Source organism: Tamandua tetradactyla, chromosome 1 (assembly GCF_023851605.1).
Source record: "Tamandua tetradactyla isolate mTamTet1 chromosome 1, mTamTet1.pri, whole genome shotgun sequence".
NCBI lineage: Eukaryota > Metazoa > Chordata > Mammalia > Pilosa > Myrmecophagidae > Tamandua > Tamandua tetradactyla.
In genome coordinates, this window is record NC_135327.1 from 230325744 (window position 1) to 230338467 (window position 12724).

At 42.5% G+C, this 12724-nt stretch overlaps 1 protein-coding gene across 1 annotated transcript in view; it reads right to left on the reverse strand.

Annotated features, from left to right (window-relative positions):
• The window catches only part of PLXDC2 (plexin domain containing 2), a 372398-nt gene that overhangs the window by 50203 nt on the left and 309471 nt on the right, over positions 1-12724 (reverse strand). Inside the window, exons 11-12 of the mRNA XM_077154385.1 lie at positions 10844-11006; positions 9449-9487 (exon numbers count right to left, since the gene is read on the reverse strand). Coding sequence (XP_077010500.1) covers positions 9449-9487; positions 10844-11006 — 202 coding nt within the window. The remainder of the gene's footprint in view (positions 1-9448; positions 9488-10843; positions 11007-12724) is intronic.

Genomic DNA, 12724 nt, shown 5'->3' on the forward strand with positions numbered 1-12724 from the left:
TAATCTGTGAATATCTCCACGAACATTTGCTGCCCTCGCAAACCAGCCAGGTTTTGAGCCAGGGGAGAAACCCCCGTGTCCCACCCCTGTGAGAACTGACAAGTGCTCTCCAGTGGGCAAGCTTAGGGGCCTTCCAGAACAGTACAGGGGGCTCGCCCCCCCAGCAGGACACGGCTCTTTGCAGTCCCAGCTTCTCTTCTGTCACCTGGGCATAACCACCTCGGCTGTGCTGGCAGCGGCAGGAGCTGGTGCCTGTAAAGCTCAGCATGGCGCCAGGCGTGGCAGCTGCGCCCGGGTCCGTGGAGGCTCAGTGCCACAGTATTCATCACCGTTCCTCACTGCAGGTGACCCAGCAGCATGATTAGTAAAAGCTACTGCTAACATGAATCACCCTCTTACAACCATCATTATCATTATCACTGTGATCACTAATACTGCTCTAGTGCTAATTGTTACTCCACTGATTACCTTTCATGGTCCCCCCAGTCTTGCTGCACAGTCAGGCTTGTGTCACCCCACTTGAAGCTGTGCCTGGAGATGGGAACCCAGGTCAGGGGCTCCTGGGGTCCATCCTGCTGTCTGCAGACCCCAGTTGCGGCCGGGCAGGACCTGCGGCCACAGCCTGAAGATGGTCAGCTCCACTGCTGAGGGTCGGAGAGCAGCTGAGTGAACTCGGCTCTCCGGTGATTATCTGCAAGCAGCTCCCATGCAAAGCTGCAAAATGGTGAACCAATCTTGAGTCCTTTGGCACCCGAGTTTATGCTCAAAATCAATGAAGACCTCTGGCTCCCTAAGAAAGTGTGAATTAATTTGGTTGCTGGGGACACCGATTAGGCCCGTGTGTGTGTCTCAGAATTGGAACCTTAGTCCTGGACATTGCTGACCTCAGAAGACTTTTGCTATTTGTTGTGATTCAATGCACACAGCAAATCGATAATGGGCAGGGCTGTATATGTACATACCAGTGCCAACAAACTCGATGAGACAGAATCAGATCTGATAGAAAAACTGAGTCAGAGCCTGGAATTTCAGTTCAGCTTGCATTATTGGAGGATAGAGAATAAACAGAAGGTGCTGGGAACCACTTTTCCAGGTGTGTGCAGGGCGTGTGCAGCTCCATGCTGGGAAACGCAGCTCAGCCAATGCCTCCAAAAGCGGCCGCGTGAGCGTCCAAAACGGGGCTGGTCCCTGCCTCCGCCTGCCAGGGTGAGCACGGGAGAGGAGGTGGCCTTCGGGGTGGCTCCAGCCCCGGCCTGACCATGGTGGAGCTGGCCTGGGAGCAGGCCCCTTGATGGATGCACAGAGCTGCCATGGGTTGGCTGGTCTGAGAGGTTGGGGATGGGATGGGGGTCGTGGGCTCCGTGTGACTGTGAAACATGGGGTTTGCAAGGCTGGTGCTGGACTGTGGCCTGCATACAGCTCCTGCGGGGACACCCCAGAGCCCACACAGGTGCCACGTCCTGTGCTGCTCCTTCAGGGGCAAAATGTGGTCAGATCATAGCAGCGCTTTCCTCAAAGGGTGAGGGGCGGGGGTCAACTGGACAGACAAGTTCAGCTCTCAGGAGAAGGCCTGGGAGGGAGTAACAGCCCAATAAACGGTTCAGTTATGTATAACAGCAATTCCACAAGAGCATTCTAAGAAGAAGGGAGAGCAAATTATGAGTCAAATAATTTTAAGTGTTAAACTGCATGCCTGCTACCTGGAGAAGATGGTTTTCTAAGGATAAGCCTTTTGCTTTAGTTGAGAATTTCAAAAAGCTTGGAAGAATTTGCTCATGAGGATTAAAATAAAACAAAACACATCTAGATTATGAGAAGCCCATCATAATGCCTCTCCCTTCTTTTTTCACTGAGGTAAGATTTGCTTCACTGCAATGCACACATTCAAGTATGCAATGGAACCAGCTTCGATAACTGTACTAAAACAAGCAACTGTCCCCCAAATCTCAGTATGGATCAATTCCATGCCCCCAAATGTTCCCTCGTGCCCCTTGCAGTCAAGCCTTGTCACCCCACCCATGGAGAGCTGTGGTGCTGGTTTCTACGGTTGCAGATTCGTTTCCCCTGACTTGACTTTCATCTCTATTGAATTACACTGTATATACTCAAAGGTGGCTGACTTCTTTTGCCTAACATGGTGTTTTTAAGATTTACCTATATCATCACATGTATCAGTAGCTGATCTTTTTTTCCTGCTGAATTAGCAGTCTATTGCATGAATAGACTCAATTTGTTTATCTATTCTCCCGTCAATGGACATCTGGATATCCCAGTTGCGGGCAATGATGAATACAGCTTCCATGAATGTTGTATACAAGATTCGTGGGTATGTGTTCTCTTGGATCAATACCTAGATGTAACACTTCTGGCTCAAAAGACAAATTTACATGTTTAACTTCATAAGAGCGAGCCAAACAGTTTTCCAAAGTGGTCATACCACAGACCACTTCAATCAGCAGAGTCTAAGAGCTAGTGTTTCAGTTTTTAAAATTTTAGCCACTCTCACTGCTGTGAAATGGTATGTCACTAAGTTTTTGGTTATCTGTCGTTGCAGAAAATTGTTCTATTTTCTGCCTACAAGTTATATAACATCTATTGCAAATATTTTTTCCTCTGTATGGCCTGCCTTTTTGTTTTCTCAACAGAGCTCTTGAGGAGCAGAAGTTTTTAATTTGGATGAAGTCTAATGCATTCACATTTTGATCGGTCTTCCTAGTGACTCTTGGGGATGGGACTGTGTCTTCCACAGGGACACGCCTAAGCCCTAAACCACATCCCTGTGGTGTGATCCCATCTGTACAGGGACCCTGCTTAGTTAGGGTGTGGACTCCTGCATGAACAGGCTCTTAGGGTGGACATTAATCCACAGGCATGGAGGCCTTATGAGCAGGGGGATTTAGACACGGTCAGGGAAGGCCCAGGAGGAGGCCCAGGAGACAGAAGGCCATGTGAGCGAGCCAGAAGCCAGCCGAGACACCAGCTCTAGAACACGACATACGCCAGGAGAAAGCTTGAATGGACTTCCAGCCTCCAAAACTGAGAGGTAATAAATTCCTGTTCTCTACGCCGGACCCGCGTGTGCTGTTTGTCACAGCAGCCCTGCCAAACTAAGATGGGTGATTGCCAAATGTGCTAACTTTTCAAAGAATAACATTTGACTGTGGTCATAGTCTCTACCTTTGGTCTATTCTCTCTTTTTCTACTCTTACCCATGCTCATTTTCTTAAACTTCTTAAACTGGAGGCTTGTTTCATTCATTTTAAACCTTTCTCTTTAATTTAAGCCTTTAGAACTATAAATTTCCTCTTACGTGTTTTTGGCAGCTTCCCATGAATTTTGATAGGTTGTAATCATTATTCATTTGGAACATTTTCTAATTTTCCTAATTATTTCTTCTTTGATTTGTATATTTTTAGAAGTATTGTTTACTTTTCAGGTATTTGGGGGATTTTCTCAGTAGCTTCTTGTCCCCATTCTTCACTTGATTCTTGGGTAGTCAGAGAACACAGTCTATAGGACTTCAACCTTTTGAAAATTTAAGCCTTTTCTTGGCTCAGTGTAAGGTCTACCTTGGTGGCAATTTCATGTATACTTAAAAAAAACTATATTTTCTATAATTGTTGAGTTCTGATGTTCTTGCTGCTTCTTTGAGCCTCTTTTTAGTCTTCACAAAACCTCATATATTGTTTCTGCACAATTTCTCCATTCTTTCTATTTTAGACCATCCCCCCCCATGACATTACTCCACATCTCTCAATATTCTTATTCTAGAAATATCAACCAGATCGAAGCAGCTGATAATATACCAAGTCTATATTCTTCCTACTTTTTTTATCTGGTCCAATTTTATTGGACTCCAGCTTCCCTATGGCCCACAGACTTCCCAAACTCTACCTGGGGTTGGACAGCTGGAACTGTCTAGCTGAGGGCAACACTCATCTACTTATTTCCTCATCAGAAGGTCACTTTCCTGTCCCGATTTTACTTGAGCCATTTGCAGCATAGACACTGGCCACTACTTTTTCCTCGAAATGCTCTTCTCCTCTGGCTTCTGTGAGATGTCTTTTGATGTTCTTGCTGCCTCTTTGAGCCTCTTTTCAGTTTTCTTCAGAACACCTCAAATATTGTGTTTCCGCATGAATTCTCCATTCTTTCCATTGTTATGCCATCCCTCCATGACACCACTTCCTCCAACTCTCTCAAAAACATAGATACAGAGAGAAAGCAGGAGACAACCCAGCCCATGGTGCTCAGCGTGGTCTGTGGATGGGAGGCTTTGGCACCATCTAGGTGTCATCAGAAACGCAAAGGCTTGGCTCCCCTCAGAAGTAACCTCAGATCGAGACTCCCTTTGATTCTGATGTACTTTGATATTTAGGAAGCATCGCATCAGACCAGTCGTTTTCGACTTAGCTTTCTACTGGAATTATCTGGGGAGGTTAAAAATACATTTTATATATGATGGCTGGGTCCCACTCCCATTAATTCAGATTTCATTTGAATTGATTAAATAGTGGGGGCAATGGGTTTATTATGAAACGGAATAATAAAATTAGGCTGGAATAAGTGATTACAATGGTCAAATTGGAGAACCACCACTATGTGCAAAATTTAAGGAGAGAAGTCTATAATCCTAGGGAAAATTTTCTTTTAAATAAAGGCTAAAAAAAATTTTGCTATTTTTTTGTATATATATATATACATATACTTAGAATACAGTTAGTGCTACCATGAAAAATAGCCAAACAAAAGATAAAACTAAGTGCTCATATACTTTACAGCTTTAGAAATGAAAGTGATAGATATTCAATAGTCTGTCATAGGAAATAATAGTTTCTCTTTCCTTATAAGACTTGATCTACGTGCAAAAAAAGAATGGAGAAAAGTAGCAAGGGAAGGTAGGAAAAAAATCCCAAAAGCTTTGTTACTTTGATGATTTATGTATGAAAGGTAAAAAATCATTTGACTGAATGATAAAAGAAACACTAGACACTTGATCTACCACTATAGACCCAGTAATAAAAACATAACCTTAGAAGTATTCCACTGAAAAAGTCAGAATAAAATTCTCCCATTTTATCTTTGGATGAAAAGTACAGTATGTACAGAAATAGGAAGCTCTGAACACAACAGAATTAAAATTTAGACCAGCCGTTCTGTAGGAGTGCATTCAAAGACTATCTGTATTTGCTCTTTGAAATCAATCAGTTTGCAGATTCATATCTCCCCTGAATTATTACAATCATATTCTGCAAACTGTTTAATGTCTCCATTAGCAATTTCGGCTTCTCTGTGAGTGGGACTTCACCTTCTGACTTGAGAACTGGACTTTCAGAGGCCAGGTTCCATAAACGTCTGTATGACTGAGAAGAAGCGGCAGCCACGGTGCCACCTGCCCAGTGCATCATGCTGGCACAGAGTGGGGGCACTTTCAGTAGTCTTAGTAGCTAAGGAATTTTATTCAAATGTTTTTTGAGAAAGAGCTTCACTTTATTAAGGGGAATAACCTCTTATGGGACCAGGGCAAAATACAGTTTTGATGCTTTTTCAATCAACAAATTCTTAAGTAATGAAATCAAATCACAGAACTTTAGAGCCCGAAGTAATTTTAACACCTACAGTGTGGAGAAGTGGCACAATTGCATTTGCTAAATTGAGTGGAATCTCTTTGAAGAGTTTACTTCTCAATTAGGAAACTTCCTACTGATCTGGGCTGCGTCCGCTCTGCATCCTGAACACATTCCCAGTTCCATCTATGGGGAGTGTCACTTGGAACCACCCTAATCAAATGCCAAAGAAGGTACCTGCCAGGTGTATCTGTAAAATACACAGCTAAGGCAGTCCTTAAAAATACAACTCTTCTAATATGCCTTTGCTAGGATTGAAAACCCAAAGAAGATGTGGTATTAAGCTTATATAACCATTATCCACAGAAATAGACATGCACAAAGAATATGCTCATAGCTCCCTGTTACTGGTGAATTAAATCTGAATTTCTGGAGAAACCAAGAAGATCAAAGGAAGTTTGAATTATATTTTGAACCTAAACTACAGAGAAGCCCTGTGGTGTGAAGGCCCCATGCCAATGGCTCTAACTCGATTCCATAGGGAATCAATGCATAGAAAGGATGAAATAGAGACTAATGCATAATTCCAGGGGAGAATGAAATTCCATTTTCAAGCCCTTGAAATGCAGTCAGTTCTTAAAGAAAAGGAAAAGAAAACAGTGGTGGAAGTAAGACAGAGGATGGCGGCATTTTCCCTGTGTGGTTTAATGGAAAGGGATGTAGACATAGGGCTGCAGTAAAGAGAAGATGCTGGGGCTTCTGCTCTGTGTCAAATCTAAACAGATCCACGTCCAGCTCTGCCACATGCCAGGAGGCCCAGCCTCCCTGCCCTTCTGCCTCCCCAGCTATAAAATAAAAAATAGTAATAGAATCAACGCACAAGGTCACATGACTGAACGTATGTGCAGCCCTCAGGACCGTGCCTGGGCATAGGGAGAACTCAGTGTCACTCCGCTACTTCTCCTCCCCCTTCTCTTCTTCCCTCTCCCCTCCCCCTTTCTCTCCCCCTCCCCCTCCTGCTGCTCCTTCCTTCTTTTTCTTATGTTTTCTACGAAAATATGGGGCAAGTATGCTTCTGATTAGAAGTACGCATCATTTTTAATTTAATATTGTAAACATGCAACCAGGAATACTTCAGATGGAAATAAAATGTGTCTTTATACTGGATCTTCCGAGTTTTTGTTTCAACCATTTACAACGGCCAACTAAGCTGCAGTTGCGAAGTGGCCTGCTCTGATAAGGTATCATTAACTTCGATTTAAGTTTTTCATGTGTTCTTTTCTCCAAAGTATTTCGATAGATTAAAATTTCTACTCAAACTTAAGGGCTCATCAAAGTGCCGCAATCAAATAACTAGGCAGAAACTTTAGAAGGCTCTACCTAGAGCTAATCTAAATATATCAGGAAACACGAGGCACAACTGAAGGTTCATTCAGAGAGTCTGAGCAGATTGTAACTCAGTTTGTGTCTTGCCAATGAGAAACCCCATTGTGCAACTCTGCTGTCCAGCTGCTCAGAAGCATTTTAACTTTCATATCAAAGATGAAGGAAAAGCTCCTGGAAAGTGAATGTGTAATCAAGTCAGCTCTGGATTCCACTAAGAAAATCAGCTACTTTTGCCCAAAGAAATGTCCCAGCCACTCAGGGACAAGGTAACCCTATACCTAAAAGAAATGCATGCAGAGGCTGAGCCTTTGGCTTCTAGTTGCATGTTGACTTGCAAAACATCCCCCTTCTTTTCCAGATTAGTACAGAATTATAGATTAAAATGCTTTTCAGAACTGCCAGCTAAATCAAGAAAATTAATCAAGAAATAAAACATGCTAAATGTATTTGTTTTCAGCAATTGCTGCAATAAGGATACATATCACTTTACAAAATATTATTAGCTTCAATTTCTTGAAGAAATCATTCTCAAGAAATGTTAGAAAGCATTTAAATAAGGTATACTGGTATGCTTTTTAAATTATTACCTCAATCTTACAAAAGCATTAAGCCAAAGGGGGAAGATGATTCTGAATTTTGTTTTCAACATGCCTCATTAACTAATGAGGTAGGATTTAAACTGGCAATTCTTCCTGCACCTCCATATTCCATAAAATAAAAAGCAGTGGCAGCATACTCTTTTTTGAAGGTGCTGTAAAAAGTAACATGTGTTTTCAACTAAGTACTTACTAATGCACATTTACCTTAATACAAATCAGGTGGGACAGTTCAAAGTGTACCAAAGAGCTGCAATGTATAAGCAGAGTTGATGTTTTACTGTGATATTTTTGGAATTCTGGTGGATACCTGCTGCCTATCAATTATATAAAAATGATCTGAAATTCTAACTGTAGAATTTCCCCCAAAAAATAAATAAATAAAAATAGCAATCCTATGTTTAAGCCTTGGAATTTACCTAGCTTGGTTTCTCAGCATCAAAGGTCATTCTAATGGACTTAAGAGAATCTCCAGCATCTTATGATTTCTTACTGCACTAAGCAAAAGCAAGGGTTTTCCTTTGGAGAACTGGTGATACTCTAGAGAGCTATTCTCAAAGGGCATCCTACAGAAATTAGGCTCATGAGATGCTTCTTATCAAGGGTTTTATGACCCAAACAGTGCAGAAAGTGAAGGTGCCAAATCCTCAGCACCAGGTCGAGACTCTTTAGAATGCACCTCAGCAGAAGGCCAGGACTTGATCTCAGCATCGTCCCCCCTTCCCCCCAGGCCTTGCTGGCATAGGCATCCGGCAGGAAGGAGGGAGGCAAGAGGAAGGAAGGAAAGGAGGAAGGAACAAAGGCAGGCTTTGCATGGTTCTTTAGCAAAACATCCCCTTTCATTCTTTCACCCCAAATATCTGATGACACCTCTTTGATGACAGAACCCTTTGAATTTTCTGTTATCAGTTTGGAGTACTTTAGGGATATAATAAAAACATGGAGACTAATATAGCAAAAGCACACTTAACCAGTGTCCAATTAAGAATCCCACGTAGCAAATATGACAAAAGGCTCTTGGGGCTTCATCCCCCACTCCATTCTCCACGTAGCCCAGCCTACCCCCAAGATGAGGTGGCTGCACCCCAGGGACCTGCCCCCCTAGCACCTTTGCCATTTCACTCAGAGGACCATCACCACGGATGGCTGAGACCCCTTCAAACTCGAAGATCTAAACTTATTTCTACCCAGTGTGCAGTTTGCAAACTATCATCTCTCAACACACCCACTTTCTCCAGTAATACCCAGTAAGAAATGAATGAAATAAAACTCTGCAATACAGAAGCAAGGCGATGGCCACTGCTGCAATAAGGATATTTATGTAAAGGCTAACCAGCTTCTCTTTCAAGTGCACCGATCAGAAAGATAAAGATATATATATATATAAATTTTTCTAAAAAATTTCAGTACCATTATACTATTTCTAAACTGTCTTTAAAAACTATCAGTATGCCACTAACTAGACATTCTATTCTTTTGAATGCTTGATTTTTGTGTTCTGCTTCATAAAACAGATAAAGAAGCCTAGTGTAACATATCCCCACACTTACAGCTATAGCTCTTCAATTTTATAGAGAGATGATGCTGAGCAAGTGGTCAGCCACACATACAACATAAGGCAGCACAGCAAAGCATGTGCATGGATTTTTTGCTTTACAATTGGTAGAGGAGGTCATGCCGCTTTGTAGACAAACATAAAGGATTTCTTTCCATTACTGAAACCATTTCATTCTCCTTTTCAAGCCAGTCCACCAAATCCTTCTCCTTCCAAATACCCACAGGGAACACGATGAGAACCCACACTCTATATCTAGAAACCCCTAAGTCGTTTCTCATATTTGAACGAATGAAATGGATTGGTATCTGAAATGGTTTATAAAGGGAAGTGTCGATTCTTACCTCCGTTGTCTTTTAGGTGTAGTGCTATCTTGGTATCATCTGGAAGAGAAATTCAAAGTTAGTACAACAGGAAAAATGGTCAAATTTGCATAAATCTCATGATCGGTAACTTTCTACTCAAGGCCTGAACTGTGATATGAAGGTTTCAGTATTTTATAGGGCTCATTTCTACTGTGTGAGACCAAGCAGTGGCCTTACATGATGGAGGACTAAAATTCTCACTTGCGATCATGAGACCAGGAATTTCACAAACGAGTGCACAATTGCTAAGATTTGTGAGGGAAGCAAACAGTTATAATTTCAACATGTGGCCACATTCATTCATTTCAAAAATCAAGAAATTTCCACGTTAATCGGAGCAGTAAAAATCTGTCAATATTTACAACTTTAATATCAAAAGTTAAATATTTATGTTTAATGCTGACAAACAGAACCAAAATTATCTATGGAAAGATCTCATCCTTCTCAGACAAAATGTGAGATGTACTCTTTTTTTTATATCAGTAGCTATATTTCATTCTAAAGAGTAGGACTGGAATTGTAGGAATATTTTCATGAGCATTAATATAATAATCTTTAATAATGTGCATTAAAATATAAAACTGTTTCTAAAAGTAATGAAATGCCTTCAGCTGCTGCCCTCCAGCTCACTTTATTTCAGTTAACTTTCAAAGCTTAGTGATATTTCAATTACAAGCAAAAGCTTCAAATTTCAAGTTCAAATGAGACCAAGGTTTATGACCATGAATGAAAGGACCATTCCACCCCCGACCTCTCCCTCTCATGCCACACTGCTGCACACCCCACCTTGTGGTACCACCGGGCACCCCTCCCAGAGCCCCCAGCCTGGAAGGTGGCAGACCCTCCCTGCTATCACACCTTCCCTCTAGCTGTGCCCATGCCGCCAAGCTCTCTTGTATTTTTCCCTCCCTAGTGGAGGAAATATGTTCTAGGACCATTTCTGACATGCCCAGTGCCCGTCAGTAGATTTGGCCACGATGCTTTCTTGACTATAATTCAGGAAAACCTTAGAATTGCATATAGCTAGAATGACTTATTATTCAGAATCTGACACTGTGGGCATTTCACATGCATTTTGCCTTTCTGTCCTGCGACAGAAATTCTGAATTTGTTTTCTGCAGTTTAGCAGCCTTGGGAGAAGACTCTACTTCTCCTCTAGCCAGAACTGATCTTGAAGGCTGAGTCTGAATAAAAGGCTCAGGGCATCAGAACAAACCTAGCACTCTGATTCCATGATAATTGTGTCTTTTCCCCTAAGAAATCCCTTAGAAATTCAGTTCATCAAAAACGACTCTCCCTCTAGAGAGCTACTCTGCTGCACATCAGCATGGTCGCTCGTCCTCCCAAGAAAAAGGCAAAATGGCCTCTGGCCACCTTCGGTGGGCAGACTGGTGGGCAGGCTGCTGGGCAGCGGGGCAGTGGCAGTGGTGGCCCGTGTTGTGGTGGCCGGGCTGCTGGACTCCGCACGCGTCGTCCTGGCGCTGGTGGACAGAGACGCTTCGCCGGGCTCGCTGGCCTCGCACAGCTTCTCTTTTGACTAGAGACAGGCACAAAAAGGGAAATAATTTAGGGCTAATCATATATGTTTTTTTTAAAAACTACACCAAGGACGTTGAGCTGTAAAGTAGAGAAGGCTCTCAGGAACAAGGAATACATTATTTTTGTACAGGGCTACCTTTGTAGAGTTTACTAATTTACAAGGTCTATAAAACAGGCAAGGGAAAACAATTGAGTGTGTCAAAGCATTTCCACCTTTAGATTTTCGGTTTTCATTTTCTGCTGTCACCCTTTCCTATTAGTGCCTATTTTGTCCTAAAATTTATAAAAAAACATGATATCAAATAGGGACAAGTTTATACACAAATAAAAATATATGCCTGTAGATAAGGCTTAAAACATGCTTAAGTATCTGAGGATAAACTGCATTTTCATTTTATTAAACTGAAAAAAAAATGCTATGTCCTAAATTTTGGTAACTGCTCCATGCTATCTTATTGTTTCAAAATGACTGACCACAGGTCAAAGGCGTAGGCAAACTTTGTTTTCTTACATGAAGCAGTGCAAACTGCAGAAGCAATGGACTGAAGCTTGTCCATGCCATCTCTTGGTCTGCCTGCCCCCACTGAGCTTTCCTGGGACTCTGGGGGTCACAGGGCATTTTTCAGTTAAAGCCAATAAAAATAAATCCTAGTTTTTAGTAGCAATCTCCAAGACCCACACTTCCATAGCTTAGCGACTGGTGCTTAATCCCAGTTCTCTGTGCTTGGTGGCACCCATCTCCGTCAGGCTCTGAGCAGTAAAAGACTGTTCCTCACAAATATGGAACTCATCCTGCATTGGAAAATTATTGTTAAACACCTTTCTTACACTCTCTTGTCAATAGGATGTCCTATGCCTTTCTACCTTCATGGGGAATTCCTGAAGCAGCATCATTTTTACTAGTTGGATAGGATACAGTTTTTTTTGCTATTTCCAGCCCTGACATCTTAGGGGCCTATTTAGTCCTGGGGTTCCGGTGTCTTTGCAGCCTCAGTGCTCTAATGACCACCCTACCTGGACCCCATGGCGTCACCATCCCCACAACTTGATGGGAAATGCTTTAGGTCTGAATTTGTAAATTCAGTTACCCTATTTTGAGTCTGTCCATGTTCTTGTTCATTCAATTCTTAATCTTGGGCTGCAGGAAACTCAACTACGAAGGCTTCCTTCCATTGGTCTCCGACTTTGTTGTTCCCTTCACTGCATCTTTCTATTCAACAGCCTCAAGCATATTGCCCTGTCTTGGTTTTTTGCCCTTTATCTTCTTGGAAAATTCACCATCCTGAATGTAATAAAGATCTGTCTTCTCCCATCTGCTCCCAGCCCAGCCACAAGGGAGAAGACTCACCAGTCCTCTCGGGGATGTCTGCAAATGTGTTCCCGTCTCTTCAGCTGGCCCCCGTGCTGCTTGCCAGCTGGCTCCCTGGCTTGGCCATCAGCCTCGGGAGCTTCTCCATCCCTCTTCACCCTCCTCAAAACTTTAGTCCTATAACGCGTCTCCCCAGTTTACCCCAGGATTTCATCTTTTATTTCCTCCATAGAAAGGAAGTTGTTGGCCAGAATTCTCTCAATTTCTTCATGCTCACTTGAATCTATACTTATTCTGCCCCCTCTTCCCTTTTGAAACAACGGGGAGGTGTGACCCCATGATTTGCAGCTCTCCTCTCAATCTGTTCTCCGACCCAGTCCCATCCCATCATCTCAGGAGTTGCTAGC